Genomic DNA, 19,128 nt, shown 5'->3' on the forward strand with positions numbered 1-19,128 from the left:
AGACTGGGAAACGGTTATGAGAAGCCCAGAATAATATGGATAAAATTATTTTGGAAAGGGCAGGGAGGAAGAGAGCGTTTCAACTACTAGCCTTTTACCAGGAGGGGGAGGTAGTGGGGCATATGCTCTCACTGGTGGCGTCGGCCCAGAGGGGTACACCATTCGTACATTCACTAGAGCCTGTTAACGGTATAAAAGTGTCGGAGACCTGTAAGATCTTAAGGGTCTTTGCGGATCTGTACTCCTCTGGTGTGGACCCATCGGGGACTGACAACGCGGCATTTCTAGAAGGTATTGTCTTACCTAGACTGAGTGAGGAGGATAGGGAAAGTTTGGAGGGACCTATCACGGACGAAGAACTAAGTCGTGCTTTAAGAGCCATGGCAAGAGTAAGGCCCCAGGTGCAGATGGATTGCCAGCTGAAATTTATAAGGAGATGGAGGAGGTGTTGCTACCCAGATTACGAGTAGTTTTGGAGGAGGCTAGGAATGGGGGGGATTCTTCCAGCCTCCATGAGGGAGGCCATAATAGTAGTAATCCTGAAGTAAGATAAAGATCTGCGACTGCCTGAATCATATCGCCCGATTTCTTTGCTCAGAACGGATGTTAAACTTCTGGCTGGGGTGTTGGCGCCCCGATTGTCGGGTCTTATTTCTAAGTTGATTCATCCAGATCAGTCTGGCTTTGTGCCCGACAGGTCCACGGCGGTCAATCTTAGAAGGCTTTTTTTTAATTTATAATTGGGGGCTGATAATGGTGGGCATAGAGTTATTGCTTCTTTAGATGCCCATAAGGCATTCGACAGTGTGGAATGGGGATAATTGTGGCAGGTATTGCAATGCTTTGGCTTCGGCCCACAATTTGTGTCCTGGGTTCAGCTATTGTACGCTTAACCATCAGCTAGGGTGAGAGTGAATGGGGAGCTTACTCATATGATAAGGCTACATAGAGGGACGAGACAGGGGTGTCCGCTCTCCCCTCTTGTTTGCTTTAACCGCTGGCTGCCAAGCTCTGACAGTCCGCTGAGGTCTCTGGGTTTAAATATGGATCGATAGAGGAAAAGATAGCGCTTTATGCAGATGATATACTGCTGTTCTTGAGTGATCCACATAATTAATTGAGTAATGCAATTCGTCTCATCGAGGGATTTGGTGCTTTGTCGGGGCTTAATATAAATTGGAATAAGTCAACTCTGTTTATGGTGGATGATGCAAGCGGTGAGCTTGGAGATTCTATGGAAGGGGGGTAGACTTAAAGTAGCAGATGAATTCAAATATCTCTTTGCCGATCACAAATTACTTGCATACGAATCTTACACCGGTTCTGGGAACTCTTAAGGCAAAGGTAGGGGCTTGGTCTAAGTTGCATTTATCTGTTGTAGGCCGAATTAATCTCATTAAGATGATTCTGATGCCTAAGATACTGTATGTTCTCCATAACTCACCTATCTGGATACCACGTGTAAAATTCAAACTGATAAACTCTTTATTTAGAGGCCTGGTGTGGGGGATGCAACACCCGCGAATTAGATTGGAGACGCTTCAACGCCCAAAGGACGCGGGAGGCTTGCCTTTACCTAACCCTGAAATATATTTCTTGGCGACCCAATGTCAGCATTTAAAGGGCTGGGAACATGAGGGGTCTTCCAATGTAGCAGAACTTTTGATAGAAAGGGTGGTGAAGAGAAGTCCGGCGGTACAGTGTCTGGAAGATGGATCCCTAGGGATACTAGGGAAGAAATACTCAACATTATTTGTGATATATAAAGTATGGAGGGGAGTTAAACAAATTTGCGGGGTTACTTGTCTGACCAGGTTTTCTCCACTGTGGTTTAATAATAATCTACCGGAGTTTTTGGCGATGGGACATATACCAGAATGGCAAGCCAGGGGAATCCGGTATGCCTGTCAGATTTTAGAGCGACGGGGGTTGAAATCCTTTTCCTTGCTACAGTCGGAATATGGTCTTAGGACATCTGGGGGGTTCTAATATGCACAAGTACGGCATGCGTTTGTGGCCCAGAATGAGGGGATTGTTTCCAAATTCAAAACGACTTGGTATTAGACTACATCAGTGGAGTGTGGACATTGAGGGGTGCTATTTCATCTTTACATAAGGATCTACTTAACACTCACCTATTGGGATATCTGATTGGTGCGAGGGCTAAATAGGAAAGAGAGCTGGGTCCTTTAGAGGATGAAACGTGGGAATCTGTGTTAGAATGGATACCGAAACTATCACTGAATGAGCCATTTAGACTTTCCCAGCTTTATATTGTACACAGAGTGTATAGATCCCCGGTTGTCCTGTATAGAGCTGGGCTGAGATCTGACTCGGAATGCCCTAGAGGTAGGAATGATAGTGTTGGAATGTTTCATATGTTATGTCCGAGATTGACTGCTTTTTGGTTGGTGGTTGTAAGCCGGATAGAAGGGGCATACAGATGTGTAATTCCAAGAGAACCTTTGGGTGCGTGCTGGGGTACGTGGAAGAGATGGCTGTGGATAACAAGCTGAAAATAGCAATCGCCAGACTACTATACAGTACATGGCTCAGAAGGTCATAGCCAGAAATTGGATCAAAGAGGAACCTCCCTCGAGGGGAGAATATCTTAAATATGTGAAGCAGGTCATTACCCTGGAAAAGGGTGTATATCCGAAAAGAGGGAAGATGGACCCGTCCGAAAAATTGTGGACGCCTTGGTTGGAACTAGGCTAGTTAGGCCTAAGGAGGGTTCGCCTATATATTTACGGTGTATTCGTTTACAAATAAAAGTTATTGTATATGGTTAACGTATATAATACTACAGGATATGTTAAGAGGAAAGTGTAAGCTGTCTAAATGGGAAGGAGGGGGTGGGTTGGGTAAGGGGGGATTAAGAGTGGGGAAAATGGAAATGTATGTCTTAATGTGAAATGTTTTATTGGACTTTTGTATTTAATAAAAAAAAATGGAGTAAAAAAAATTTACTGAGATAATGACTTGGGTTTTCATTTTCTGTAAGCCATAATCATCAACGTTAACAGAAATAAACACTTGAAATAGATCACTATCTGTAATGACTCTATATAATGAGAATCACTTTTTGTATTGAAGACCTGAAATAAATTAACTTTTTGTTGATATTCTGATTTTGTGAGAAGCACCTGTATATACTGACAGACCGTGACACTTGTGTCTTATAAAGGTAATTTCTTGCACCAGAAATGTTTAGGTGCTTCATAGCAAAAGGGGTGAATACATATACACATGCCAATTTTTAGCTAATTAATCCCATAAATTTAATTTATGCCTATATTTTTCTCATTTCACCAACTATTTAAGAGCTGAAGCATCCACAGAAATCGGATTACAAGAATATCTAAAGGGAATCTGTTACACGTTTTACCTATCTAAACTATTAATACGGGTATACAGGTTATATACTGCTTTAAACAGTCCTCACTGTGTGTCTCATATCAGATGTGTTGTTGCTGAGAAACCATCTTTTAACACTTTATATAAGTAACCTCTTCCAGACTTTGGGGCGGATGGTGACTGGAAGATAACTCTGCCTCTGGAGCTTATTTTAAATATTAAAGGGATTTACCAGTGTGATGTGACCTGGTTTCCAGTGTTACTAGTGTGATGGCCGCTCTCCTGGTAACTGACATCTTGCAGGTTCCTCTCCGCTTCAGTTTCCAGCTCACAGGCAGACAGGGTTGTAATATGTTACAATGCAGCATAGATGAGCGAAGTAATAATGTGTTTGCAAGCAGACAAATTTCTCCTGTACTGTGTTGGTTACGTGTCTCACACTGGGGACACCTCTCATGTTAAATAAGCTCTGGGGCAGAGTTATCTTCTGGCATCGGAGCCTGGAAGAGATCACTTATGAAAAGTGATAAAATGCTTAGCTACTTACTGGTAGCGGTGTTTTTCGGGTACCATGACAGCACCACGAGAGAGGGGATCTGCCCTTCAGGAACAGGAAACCTACAGACATAAAAGGGTGGCACCTCTCTCCCGCATCAGTTGGATTACAGAGCATGAGAGGACCTCCCAGGTTAGTAGCAAAATATTTACAATATCTTCAAACTATATACAACTTTCATACGTGTAGAAGCTTCATGCCCCGAAGAGTACTCACCCACACGTGAAGGGATGGAATATGAGTGCTGTCATAGTATCCGAAAAACACCGCTATCAGTAAGTAACTAAGTATTTATTCAATCTCCCATGACATTACCATTAGAGAATTAGAGATGTAAAGAATCTAGGGAGGGACTACTGCTTCAAGCTCCCTTCTCCCAAACGTGAGATCAGAAGAACCACCCAAATCCAGTCTATAATGTTTGAAGAATGTGGATGGAGAGGACCACATAGCCGCGATATACAGTACAGATCAAAAGTTTGGACACACCTTCTCATTTAAAGATTTTTCTGTATTTTCATGACTATGAAAATTGTACATTCACACTGAAGTCATCAAAACTATGAATTAACCCATGTGGAATTATATACTTAACAAAAAAGTGTGAAACAACTGAAATTATGTCATATTCTAGGTTCTTCAAAGTAGCCACCTTTTCCTTTGATGACTGCTTTGCACACTCTTGGCATTCTCTTGATGAGCTTCAAGAGGTAGTAACCGGGAATGGTTTTCACTTCACAGGTGTGCCCTGTCAGGTTTAATAAGTGGGATTTCTTGCCTTATAAATGGGGTTGGGACCATCAGTTGTGTTGTGCAGAAATCTGGTGGATACACAGCTGATAGTCCTACTGAATAGACTGTTAGCTGTTTTTGTTTCTTGTCATAATACAAATTCTAAGTAAAGAAAAATGAGTAGCCATCATTACTTTAAGAAATCAAGGTCAGTCAGTCTGAAAAATTGGGAAAACTTTGAAAGTGTCCCCAAGTGCAGTGGCAAAAACCATCAAGCGCTACAAAGAAACTGGCTCACATGAGGGCCGCCCCAGGAAAGGAAGACCAAGAGTCACCTCTGCTTCTGAGGATAAGTTTATTCGAGTCACCAGCCTCCTAAATCGCAGGTTAACAGCAGCTCAGATTAGAGACCAGGTCAATGCCAGAATGCCACACAGAGTTTTAGCAGCAGACACATCTCTACAACTGTTAAGGAGACTTTGTGCAGCAGGCCTTCATGGTAAAAGAACACAAGGAATGGACATTAGACCAGTGGAAATCTGTGCTTTGGTCTGATGAGTCCAAATTTGAGATCTTTGGTTCCAACCACCGTGTCTTTGTGCGATGCAGAAAAGGTGAACGGATGGACTCTACATGCCTGGTTCCCACTGTGAAGCATGGAGGAGGAGGTGTGATGGTGTGGGGGTGCTTTGCTAGTGACACTGTTTTGGATTTATTCAAAATTGAAGGCATACTGAACCAGCATGGCTACCACAGCATCTTGCAGCGGCATGCTATTCCATCCGGTTTGCGTTTAGTTGGACCATCATTTATTTTTCAACAGGACAATGACCCCAAACACACCTCCAGGCTGTGTAAGGGCTATTTGACCAAGAGGGAGAGTGATGGGGTGCTACGCCAGATGACCTGGCCTCCACAGTCACCAGAGATGAACCCAATCGAAAAGTTTTGGGATGAGCTGGGCTGCAGAGTGAAGGCAAAAGGGCCAACAAGTGCTAAGCATCTCTGGGAACTCATCCAAGATTGTTGGAAGACCATTCCCGGTGACTACCTCTTGAAGCTCATCAAGAGAATGCCAAGAGTGTGCAAACGCAGTCATCAAAGCAAAAGGTGGCTACTTTGAAGAACCTAGAATATAAGACATAATTTCAGTTGTTTCACACTTTTTTGTTAAAGGGAACCTGTCACCCCCAAAATCGATGGTGAGGTATGCCCACCTTCATCAGGGGCTTATCTACTGCATTCTGTAATGCTGTAGATAAGCCCCCGATGTTACCTAAAAGAGGAGAAAAAGAGGTTAGATTATACTCACCCAGGGGCGGTCCCGCTGCTGTCCGGGTCCGATGGGTGTCTCCAGTCCAGTCTGGAGCCTCCCATCTTCATTCCATGATGTCCTCTTCTGGTCTTCACGCCGCGACTGCGGCGCAGGCGTACTTTGTCTGCCCTGTTGAGAGTAGAGCAAAGTACAGCAGTGCGCAGGCGCCGGGACAGGTCAAAGAGGCCCTGCGCACTGTAGTACTTTGCTCCGGACCGGACCTGAGACACCCATCGGACCCGGACCGCAACGGGACCGCCCCTGTGCGAGTATAATCTAACCTCTTTTTCTCCTCTTTTAGGTAACATCGGGGGCTTATCTACAGCATTACAGAATGCTGTAGATAAGCCCCTGATGAAGGTGAGCTTACCTCACCATCGATTTTGGGGGTGACAGGTTCCCTTTAAGTATATAATTCCACATGTGTTAATTCATAGTTTTGATGCCTTCAGTGTGAATGTACAATTTTCATAGTCATGAAAATACAGAAAAATCTTTAAATGAGAAGGTGTGTCCAAACTTTTGGTCTGTACTGTATATGTCCTCAATCGACACTTCTGACCTCTCCACCCAGGATATCGCCACGGCTTGGGTGGAGTGCGCCTTTAAGCCCTTCGGAACTGCAGTGCCACTTGTTGTGTATGCCAAAGAAATATATTTCCTAATCCACCTGGCTAAGGTATTTTTTGAGACTCTAATCCCTTTCCTAACCCCCTGAAAGGACCCAAATAAGGAGTCTTCCTTCTTTTACGTGTCGGTTACGGAGATATAAGTAAGAAGACATCTAACATTTAATAAGTGGAGTCCCTTATCCTTCTGATTGGCAGGGTTAGCAAAAAAGGAAGGAAGGATTATTTCCTGTAGCTTGTGGAATTTAGAAGCGACTTTTGGCAGATACAGGGGATCCGGTCTTTAAACAACCCTATCTTCCCTAATCTGGGTATATGGAGGTTGCCTAGACAGGGCCTGCATATCGCGAACTCTCCGAGCCGACGTTGGTGCAACTAAAAGGGCTGTCTTTAGAGAGAATCTTTATCAGGGCTACGTCAATAGGTTCAAATGGGGTCTCTGTCAATGCTGCCAGCACTAGGTTCAACTCCCATGTTACCAGGCTCTGCTTAAGGATGCGCCTAGATCTAGCTGCCGCTTTAATAAACCTGGATACCCAGTAATTGCTAGCTAGATCACAATTATACAGGGCTGCTAATGCTGATACCTGGACTTTAAGGGTACTCTTGGCCAGACCCATTTCCAATCCCCTCTGTAGGAACTCTAACACCTGCTTATTTTGATTTTTTTTCCCCAATCTCCGCCCCTGAGACTGTCAGGAACTTTCTCCAGGTTCTGGTGTAAACCCTAGTTGTGGATGCTTTTCTACTTTTAAGTAAAGTATCTACCAATCCCCGATGAAAACCCCTTCTCCCTCAGCAGTGCCCTCTCAAACTCCACGCCGTCAGTTGTAGGTTGGACACTTGTGGATGGAAGATCGGTTCTTGTGACTGGAGATCTGGGAGCTCCGGGAGAAACCATGGGTTGGTGACAGACATTTTCCTTAGCCAGGGAAACCACGGTCTTCTGGTCCAGAATGGAGCTATCAGAATCACAGATGCCCTGTCTTCCCGTATCTTCCTTAGAACTAACTGAATCAGGGCTATCGAGGGGAAGGCATATGCTAGCCTGAATTTCCATGGGATCAGGAGGACAGCCACAGCATATGGATCTTTTCTGGTGTTTAAAGAACAAAACTGTCTCGCCTTCCTGTTCCCCCTTGTTGGCGAACTGATCTATATCCGGGGACCCCCACATCTGCACAATCTGGTTGAAGATAGACTGATTCAACGTTCATTCCCCCTGCCTGAGCTCGTGGCGGCTTAAAAAGTCGGCTCTGACGTTCTCTTTTCCTTTTATATGCAGAGATGTTAATGACAGGAGATGAATTTCATCCATCTGAAAAATACAATCACCTCCATCAAATAGCTGGATAGAGTTTCCCCCCTGGTGGTTGATATAGGCCACAGTTTCCTGATTGTCTGAGAACACGCTGACATGCCGACCCTGCATGGATATAAGGAGCTGTCTTAATACCCGCTCCATGGCTAACAGCTCTTTCAGATTAGATGAGGCATCCTGCTCACAATGCGACCAAATCCCCTGGACCCACACCTCCCCCATATGCGCTCCCCAACCCCTGGGGCTAGCATCTGTAGTAATAATTCGGGAGACATGGTTTACCCAGGGAACCCTTTTACTAAGGTTTGACACTTGTAACCACCAACGTAGGGACTTTATGGTAGAGGGGGACAAACATAATTTCCTTTCTAGGCCTCCTTCCAGCTGACGCTCGTTATGTAACACATCCCACTGCAGGGCCCTAGTATGAAATTGGGCCCAGCATACCGCTGGAATGCAGGACATGAGTGAGCCTAGCAGTGACATCGCCTCCCTAAGGGACATGGACGGATTATTGATAGATCTCTGTACCTGACACCGAATACAGGCTACCTTTCACTGTCGACACTCCTGAACCCTGGAGTCCAGGACAAGACCAAGAAACTCCTGCACCCTCAGGGGCTGCAGCCGTGACTTTTTGAAATTTAATAAGTCACCCCAATTCTCCTAGAACCGACATTACTCCCTCCAATTGAGTTTTGCAGTGCTGGAGTGAGCAGCCGACGATTAAAAAGTCATCCAGATAGGGAATTACCAGTATCTCCTGCTCATGGAGATGAGCCATCACCTTTGCGACTACCTAAGTGAATACTCGAGTAGCAATGGCGAGGCCAAATGGAATTTCTCTAAACTGAAAATGATTTGTCACCAAACCCAGGGATACTGCTACTCTAATATACTGCTGGAACTCTGCATGTATCGGAATATGATAGTTTGAGATCTAATACTACCATGAAGCAGTCCTTAAAGAGCAGTTTTATTGCCGACCTCACTGACTCCATCTTAAAGGATCGGACCAACAAGAATTTATTCAGACACCTCAGGTTAATAATCGTCCAATAGGAACCGTCTGGTTTCTTAATCAGGAAGAGAGGGGGAATAGAACCCTTTACCTCTTTCTGACGTAGGAACGTCTATCAGGACTGCTTTCTGTCGTAATTCCTGGACCTCCGACTCCAACGCCTGTTGTTCTGCTGGTGAAGAACGAGTGGGAGTCAACATAAACCTGTCATGAGGTACTTTCAGGAACTCAAACATAAGATCTGTGCTTATGACACCCTGTATTCATGCACTGTTTAAAATTTGGAGCTCCATAGGGGTGGAGCCGCATATTCATTACTGTAATGAGCGGTACCATGTGACCGCTCACTACAGGAAGAAGCTGCTGGGGAACAGACGTGAAGCGACTGCGCCAGGAGCAGGTGAGTATGACGGGGCAGTGCGCGATATTCACCTGCTCCTCGTTCCACTGTCAGTGCCGCTGCGACTTCCACATCCTCTGCAGTGACGCTCAGGTCAGAGGGCGTGATGACTCGATTAGTGCCCTCTGCCTGAACAGCCAGTGCAGAGGACGGGGAAGACACAGCCGCGCCGACGGTGGAATGGGGAAGGTGAGTATAGCAAGTGCCGGGGGCCTGAGAGTGAGTATGTGAATTTTTTTAATCGCAGCAACCGCATATGGGGCAAATATCTGTATGGAGCATCTTAGGCTACTTTCACACTTACGTTGTTTAGAATCCGTCACAATGCGTCGTTTTGGGAAAAAAACGCATCCTGCAAATTTTCCCGCAGGATACGTTTTTTCCCATAGACTTGTATTACCGACGAACTGCGACGTATGGCCACATGTTTCGTCAGTCGTGCACTGGTTGCGTTGGATTTTGGCGGCCTGTCGTCTGGAAAAAACGTTCAAGGGAACATTTTTCTGTGTGTTGTATCCTTTTTTTCCGTCTGTGCATGCCCGGCAGGAAATCTCTCTCTCTCTTTCCTCCCCCGGACTGCAGACGGAAATGCGAAAAGGACACACTTCCGTCGGTACGTCGCGCCGACGCTTTGTGACGGGCGACTACCGATGGAAATGTGAAAGTAGCCTTATGGGGCCATGTGCAGCGTTATATGGGGCAATTATCTGTATGGAGCATCTTATGGGGCCATGTGCAGCATTATATGGGACAGATATCTCTATGGAGCACCTTATGGGGTCATAATCCACATTTGTGGAACATTATACGGGGCAAATGTGTCTGTGGAGCATCTTATGGGGCCATAATCAGCATTTGTGCAGCATTGTATGGGGCAAATGTCTGTATGGAGCATCTTATGGGGTCATAATCAACATTTATGCAGCATCATATGGGGCATATTTTAATATGGAGCATCTTATGAAGCCCATCATAAACTGTATGGAGCATTACATGGGGCGTATTTTGTATGGAGCATCTTATGGGGCCCGTCATGAACTATATGGAGCATTATAAGGGGCTCCTGATTCAATATGGATATTCAAAAACACTTAAACTACTGATGTCTCAATTAATTTTACTTTTATTGATATCTATTTTTATTTTTGAAATTTACCGGTAGCTGCTGCATTTTCCACCCTAGGCTTATACTCTAGTCATTAAGTTTTCTCATTTTTTTGTGGCAAAATTAGGGGGGATCGGCTTATACTCGGGTTGGCTTATACTAGAGTATATACGGTAAGTAACAACACAGGAGAAGAGAATACTTTTGCAAGCCACTCTATATATCTTATACTTCTTACAGGGAGTCCTATAATTGCCTCTGTCACTTATAACTGAGATCATAGTGGGGCAGTGGCCTGTGAAAATGTGGCAAGACGCCGACAACTAATTTCAAGTTCAAAACTGATTCTGTGCGTGACTTCATAAGCAGTAAAGACCGTTTAGTTATGTAAAGTGACTTTGAGTCCATTGCATTTATTTTTCACAGGAAGCAATAGTGCAGTAGAATACACTTTTCTAGCCATCATAAACCCAATAGAATGGAGCCTAACAGTAGTGTAAACGGAGCCTATAGGGGTAAGCTTGGGAAGTATCCCTATATTTTTCTAAATGTCTATGCGAAGCCAAAGTTATCTTGGAGTTGGAAACCTCTGCAATATAATTAGTTATGAATTTATGATGTGTGATCTATGAATAGGCACAATATTGTATTTAGTGTTTTGTAATTAACATATACTTAGTGATTAGAGTATTCTGGACAGGAAGATACCAACCTGTTGCTAGAACAAAGGAGTTAAGAATCCGTGCCTTGGCACCATGCAGTGTAAGGGGCCTGGAAAGTTAGCTATGCAAATTGGTCTAAGAAAGATTTAAGAATTGCAAAGTTTAGAACGTCGCAATTCTACCTCCTTTTATGGGTCGGGCATAAAAATTGAAGACCCCCTGTCCTGAGGAGCAAGATTTATCAAACCTTATGCAACACTTTGATTAAGCTAAAAATGGCATTGCAGCCATAAGCAAAACGGGCTGCAAATTTCCCCCCACAGCTGCTCAGTTTTAGCAAGTATAGAGGGTCTCTGATGGAGACCCACATAGATCACAACTTCTGACCTGTCTCTTTAAACTGTGTAAAATGATTGTGACCTTTAACTTGTGGAAATAATGCATGTCATGGCTTTCTTACATGTATGAGTTACTGGTGATTACTCAATATAAATTTGTTTCAGGACAGAACAAGAGGAAAGTGAAGTATGTTTGATGCGGCGTAAGAGAGAATCGCTGAAGCACTTGAGGATTCCATTTGGTGCTGATGAAATTCAACGGTAAGAGATCGACCATTTGTAAATATTGATCTTTTTATATCTTACTATGTTTGCACAATTAATAGTGTTTTCATAAAAGAAAAAAATTAAGTTTTTTCTGCATCCATAATTTGTATTTCTGAAGCTTTATGATTGCGGTATTCTTTCCGTAATAACTTGTGTAAAGGAACAACATATTTTTTTCACTCCAGGTTATTTAAAAAATAACTGTAATATTTTTGTTTTAACAATAATGCAAATGAAAATAAGCCACTTTGTTATATAGTTTTTCAGAAAATTGTGCACCTCCTGGATTGATATTTCACTCTCAATTCATTGATAAAATCTGCATTCAGTGAAAACAAATGTTCACATTGCTGAGATTGATGACTGTTCTTGATAAAGTTCTATGGAGAGCGGCTAGTGGAAGAGGTAGAAACAGACGTTCTGCTGCATGTTTGCTATCAATGACTGTTACACTTTAGGTTTTATTGCACATTTTATTTTTTACTTTAGGCCTGCAGCTGCTATGCCAACACACTGCGTAGCAGGGTACCCAGTAGGCTTACAGAAAAAACTTTCCCTATCTTTTACTTCAGAAAAAGATGCCACAGCAGCATCTGGTGGACTAAACATCTGGTTTAGAGTTAATTACTATATACACACTGTATACACATACATTCATACATTTATTTATTTGCTTCCCAAATGCAAAATTTAACCCCTAAGGCTGGTTTCACATTTGCGTTTTAAAACGCAGCGTTTAAAAAAAAAACGCAGGTGGTGAAAAAATGCATGTAAACGCGTGCAAACGCTGCGTTTTTTAGACGCATGCGTTTTTGCATGCAGTAAAAAAAAGTGGCGTTTTCACTCGTTTACATGCGTTTTTTCATGCGTTTGCGTTTTTGAAACGCATGCTGAGAAGTGTGTGACAGCTGCCAATCATCAAAATCAACTAGAAGACCCACTATAAATAGAAATAGGTAGGGTTAGGGATAGAGTTAGGATCCCTAGGGTTAGGGGTAGGGTTAGGGATAGGGTTAGGGTTTGGATCCCTAGGGTTTGGGTAAAGGCCCCGTCTCACATAGCGATTTACCAACGATCACGACCAGCGATACGACCTGGCCGTGATCGTTGGTAAGTCGCTGTGTGGTCGCTGGGGAGCTGTCACACAGACAGCTCTCTCCAGCGACCAACGATCAGGGGAACGACTTCGGCATAGTTGAAACTGTCTTCAACGATGCCGAAGTCCCCCTGCAGCACCCGGGTAACCAGGGTAAACATCGGGTTACTAAGCGCAGGGCCGCGCTTAGTAACCCGATGTTTACCCTGGTTACCAAAAAAAACAAACACTACATACTCACTATCTGATGTCCGTCAGGTCCCTTGCCGTCTGCTTCCTGCTCTGACTGAGCCGCCGTACAGTGAGAGCAGAGCGCAGCGGTGACGTCACTGCTGTGCTCTCACTTTACGGCGGCAGTCAGAGCAGGAAGCAGACGGCAAGGGACCTGACGGACATCAGATGGTGAGTATGTACTGTTTTTTTTTTTTTACATTTACGCTGGTAACCAGGGTAAACATCGGGTTACTAAGCGCGGCCCTGCGCTTAGTAACCCGATGTTTACCCTGGTTACCAGTGAAGACATCGCTGGATCGGTGTCACACACACACCGATTCAGCGATGTCAGCGGGACCTCAACGACCAAAAAAAGGTCCAGGCCATTCCGACACGACCAGCGATCTCACAGCAGGGGCCTGATCGCTGGTACGTGTCACACATAGCGAGATCGCTACTGAGGTCGCTGTTGCGTCACAAAACTTGTGACTCAGCAGCGATCTCGCTAGCGATCTCGCTATGTGAGACGGGGCCTTTAGGGTTAGGGGTAGCTTTTTATTAGAAGAATGTCCTGGTCACCAGGTCACTTATAAGCCACCCCCCACCATCAAGGTGATAAAGGGATCCAAACCCTAACCCTAACCCTAGGGATCCATAGGGATGTTGACCTGGTGACCAGGACATTCTTCTAATAAAAAGCTTTGTTCAATGTGGACACCCCAAGATATACGGTATTGCTATAGAGTACTAAAAATATTAACTCGTAGAGTATTCACTGTCATATTGTTAGGGTTAGGGGTAGGGTTAGGGTTAGGATCCCTTTATCACCTTGATGGTGGGGGGTGGCTTATCAGGGTGTATTCTTGTTTTTTTTCTATAAAAACGCATGCGTTATTAACGCAAGCAAACGCATGTGCTTAAAAACGCATGCGTTTACATAGACAACAATACTTTTTTTGCCGCAAAAAACGCATGCGTTTTTCTTGCGGCAAAAAAACGCCTCTAGAAATTACTACATGTTGTATTTCTGCGACAGAACGCATGCAGCAAAAAAACGCATGCGTCGTTAAACGCGGCCAAACGCGTACAAAAAAAAGCATGCGTTTTTAATGTTAAACATAGGGAAAAAAAACGCATGCGTTTTTTTCTGTACAAACGCTGCAGATCAAAACGCAAGTGTGAAACCAGCCTTAGTGACAGGACCAATTTGGTACTTAATGACCGAGCCAATTTTTACAATTCTGACCACTGTCACTTTATGAGGTTATAACTCTGGAACGCTTTAACAGATCCTGCTGATTCTGAGAATGTTTTTTCGTGACATATTGTACTTCATGTTAGTGGTAACATTTCTTCGATATTACTTTCGATTATTTATGAAAAAAAAACGGAAATATGGCGAAAATTTTTAAATTTTTGCAATTTTCTAACTTTGTATTTTTATGCTCTTATATCAGAGAGATATGTCACAAAAAAATAGTTAATAACATTTCCCACATGTCTACTTTACATCAGCACAATTTTGGAAACAAATTTTGTTTTTTGTTAGGGAGTTATAAGGGTTAAAAGTTGACCAGCAATTTCTCATTTTTGCAACACCATTTTTTTTAGGGACCACATCACATTTGAAGTCATTTTCAGGGGTCTATATGATAGAAAATAACCAAGTGTGACACCATTCTAAAAACTGCACCCCTCAAGGTGCTCAAAACCACATTCAAGAAGTTTATTAACCTTTTACTTGCTTCACAGGAACTGAAACAATGTGGAAGGAAAAAATGAACATTTAACTTTTTTTGAAAACATTTTACTTCAGAACCATTTTTTTTTTATTTTCACAAGTGTAAAAACTGAAATTTAACCATAAATTTTGTTGTGCAATTTCTCCTGAATACGCCGATACCCCATATGTGGGGGTAAACCACTGTTTGGGTGCACCGCAGAGCTTGGAAGAGAAGGGGCGCCGTTTGACTTTTTCAATGCAGAATTGGCTGGAATTGAGATCGGATGCCATGTCACGTTTAGAGAGCCCCTGATGTGCCTAAACAGTGGAAACGCTCCACAAGTGACACCATTTTGGAAACTAGACCCCTTAAGGAACTTAACTAGATGTGTGGTGAGCACTTTAAACCCCCAGGTGCTTCACAGAAGTTTATAACGTAGAGCCGTGAAAATAAAAAATCACATTTTTTCTACAAAAATGATCTTTTTGCCCCCAAATTTTTATTTTCACAACGGTAACCGGAGAAATTAGACCATAAAAGTTGTTGTGTAATTTCTCCTGAGTCCGTCGATACCCCATATGTGGGGGTAAACCACTGTTTGGGCGCACTGCAGAGCTTGGAAGAGGAGTGCCGTTTTACTTTTTCAATGTAGAATTGGCTGGAATTGAGATCGGACGCCATGTCGCGTTTGGAGAGCCCCTGATGTGCTTAAACAGTAGAAACCCCCCACAAGTGACCCCATTTTGGAAACTAGACCCCCCAAAGAGCTTATCTAGATGTGTGGTGAGCACTATGAACCCTCAACTGCTTCACAGAAGTTTATAATGTAGAGCCATGAAAATAAAAAAAAATCATATTTTTTCCACAAAAATTATCTTTTCACCCCCAAATTTTTACTTTCACAAGGGTTACAGGAGAAATTGGACCCCAAAATTTATTGTACAATTTATGCTGAGTAGGCTGATACCCCATATGTGGGGGGAAAACCACTGTTTGGGCGCATGGCAGAGCTCGGAAGGGAAGGAGTGCCGTTTTGGAATGCAGACTTTGATAGAATGGTCTGCGGGCGTTATGTTACGTTTGCAGAGCCCCTGATGTACCTAAACAGTAGAAACCCCCCACAAGTGACCCCATTTTGGGAACTTTTTGGAACTTGTCTAGATGTGTGGTGAGAACTTGGAATGCCAAAGTGCTTCACAGAAGTTTATAATGCAGAGTCGTGAAAATAAAAAATATTTTTTTTCCACAAAAAAGATTTTTTAGCCCCCAAGTTTTTATTTTCACAAGGGTAACAGGAGAAATTGGACCCCAAAAGTTATTGTCCAATTTATCCCGAGTACACTGATGCCCCATATGTGGGGGTAAACCACTGTTTGGGCGCATGGCAGAGCTCAGAAGGGAGGGAGCACCATTTGACTTTTTGAGCGCAAAATTGGCTGTGGCGTTTAGAGACCCCCTGATGTACCTAAACAGTGGAAACCCCCCAATTCTAATTCAAACCCTAACCCCAACACACCCCTAACCCTAATCCCAACCTGATCCATAATCCTAATCACAACCCTAGCGATAATCACAACCCTAACCCCAAAACAACCATAACCCTAATCAGAACCCTAAATCCAACACACCCCTAATCTCAACCCTAACCTCAAACCTAACCCTAATCCCAATACACCCCTAACCCTAATCCCAACCCTAACCTTAACCCTAACCATAATCCCAACCCTAACCTTAACCCTAATCCCAAACCTAACCCTAATGCCAACCCTAATCCAAACCCTAATCCCAACCCTAGCCCTAACTTTAGCCCCAACCCTAGCCCTAACTTTAGCCCCAACCCTAACTTTAGCCCCAACCCTAACTTTAGCCCCAACCCTAACTTTAGCCCCAACCCTAACTTTAGCCCCAACCCTAACCCTAGCCCCAACCCTAACCCTAAATTTAGCTCCAACCCTAACCATAACTTTAGCCCCAACCCTAACCCTAAATTTAGCCCCAACTCCTCTAGCTGCCGGCCGGCAGATCATGGCGGGCGCACTGCGCATGCGCCCGCCATTTTCTTACCGAAGGAAGAAGCCGGCGGCCAGGAGGGGACACAGGAGGACCCAGGGACACCAGTAAGTATAACAGGGTCCCCGAATCCCCCTATTTCTCTGTCCTCTGATGTGCGATCACATCAGAGGACAGAGAATTACACAACGCTTTTTTCTTTTTTTTTTGCGGTTGCCGGTAAACAGTTAATTACTGGCGATCGCAAAACAGGGGTCGGTAAAAACCAACCCCGATCATGTTCTTTGGAGTCTCGGCTACCCCCGGCAGCCGAGACCCCAAAGATCTTCCGGGTGCCGGCCATTTTTTGGCCGGAACAAGATGGCGGCGTCCATCGGGAGCCATGAGGAGCACCGGGGAAGACAGGTGAGTATCGGGGGTCGATCGGGGACCCCATTTCTCTGTCCTCTGATGTGCGATCACATCGGAGGACAGAGAAATTAAATGGGGAATCACGTGTTTTTTTTTTTTTTTTTTTTGCGACCGCCGGTAAACGGTTAATTACCGGCGATCGCAACCCGGGGGTCGGTAAAAAAACCCCGAATCATGTTCTCTGGGGTCTCGGCTACCCCCAGTAACCAAGACCCCAGAGAAAATCCGACTCCGGGGGCGCTATTCACTTTTTCCACAGTGCCGTTAATTAACGGCGCTGTGGTTTGAGTACCCTTAACTGCCGCCGTTAAAAGGCATATCGGCGGTTGTTAAGAGGTTAAGAAACTCTAGAAAAAACGGCCTTTTATTAAACTATATTGTCAGAGCGCCCTCCTTCATCTTAGTGTGTAGATAGCAACAGGAAAGGTGAAAAGATTATACACAGATATCCACTGTGTGGAGAGGGGTGGAAACATCTACAATCTCAGAGAGGGCAGAGACAATAGGAAAACCAATTGAAGATTAAATGGGTCCTGTATTAGAGCTGTGCTGACACATGAGTGTGTAAAGACAGCAGTGCCCCGGATACACAAACAGCTCGCATCCAGCCTATATTACTGGGAGGCATTCTGCCACAACAGGAAAATCTATATATAATGGGGTTTGAAAATGAATGCAGAAAAGGAAACTAAAGGAAACCACGAATGTGTGAAAAATATTTTCCAATTCAAAGGTGTCCAGTGTCTGCCATAAGTCACATCTGACAACTTCTGCAGATAGCTGGAGCACATCTCTTTAGCCAACACTGGCATGGTCTATGAGGTGTCACCTCTCCTCACCGTGCTATCACTGCAGAGGATGGAGTTAAAGCCATAACATGGCCTGTACCAGTGACCTGATGGCCTCTATTTTGGTTGAATAAGGGCTAGTAGCTGGGGTGTCTACTAGGGAAATGGTTTTGAAGGCAAGAAAACCTTCACTGTTCAAAATTCTAGCCATGGTATGGTGTAACTGCATATTGTGTTTATTTTACTCACGTCCTCTATGATTTTTTTTTTTCTAATTTACTAATAAGAGACATTGGTCCGCCTAAAAGATTTATTTTCCAGGATTTCAACAGGAATGACCTATTTTTATATTTGATAATAAATTGTCTAGTGTATGTGTTATGATCCGGTGACCTTGGAGCCGCATGAGACTTTCTCTGGAGTAGGTGGAACCTGTACTGACCGCAAACCCTAACCTGACACCGCAACTAGAAGTAGCCGTGGGGTGTACCTAACACATCCTAGACACCTCGACACAGCCGGAGAACTAAATACCCCTATAGATGGAAATGGGAATTCTATCTTGCCTCAGAGCAGAACCCCAAAGGAAAGGTAGCCCCCCACAAATATTGACTGTGAGTATTAGAGGAAAGACACACGCAGGCAGAAAACAGGATTTAGTAAAAGAGGCCACTCTAGCTAAATAGAAAAGGATAGGACAGAATACTAAGCGGTCAGTATTAAAACCCTAAAAATATCCACAGCAGATAATACAAAAATTCCACATCTAACTAAAGACATGGAATGTATATCTGCATCTTCTGAGAATCCAACTTGACTGAAAAAATCCAAACACAGTCTAAGCTGGACAAGAAAAAACAATGAATAGTAAAGCACACAGCATGTGTGCTGAAGAAACAAAACCCAGACACTTATCTTGGCTGATTTGGCAGCAGGGCAGGAGGAACCAGACAGAGATGTAAAACCTCCAAGAACAATGGACCACTGGCAAGGGCTAATGGATCCTGCAAACCTAAATACCCAGAGAGAGCTGCAATCAGCAGGGACACCTGCTCAGGATTGCAACCCAGGGACAACTGTATTACCACCAACAACCACCGGAGGGAACCCAAGAGCAGAATTCACAACAGTACCCCCCCCTTGAGGAGGGGTCACCGAACCCTCACCAGAGCCCCCAGGCCGA

General features: G+C 44.0%; 1 protein-coding gene across 2 annotated transcripts in view; it reads left to right on the forward strand.

Annotated features, from left to right (window-relative positions):
• The window catches only part of SCAF11 (SR-related CTD associated factor 11), a 154,930-nt gene that overhangs the window by 53,066 nt on the left and 82,736 nt on the right, over positions 1 to 19,128 (forward strand). For both annotated transcript variants that reach the window (XM_077265394.1, XM_077265395.1), the window contains exon 9: positions 11,602 to 11,697. In XM_077265394.1, the coding sequence (XP_077121509.1) occupies positions 11,602 to 11,697 (96 nt within the window). The remainder of the gene's footprint in view (positions 1 to 11,601; positions 11,698 to 19,128) is intronic.

The sequence above is a fragment of the Ranitomeya variabilis genome, chromosome 5 (genome assembly GCF_051348905.1).
Source record: "Ranitomeya variabilis isolate aRanVar5 chromosome 5, aRanVar5.hap1, whole genome shotgun sequence".
Classification (NCBI taxonomy): Eukaryota; Metazoa; Chordata; class Amphibia; order Anura; family Dendrobatidae; genus Ranitomeya; species Ranitomeya variabilis.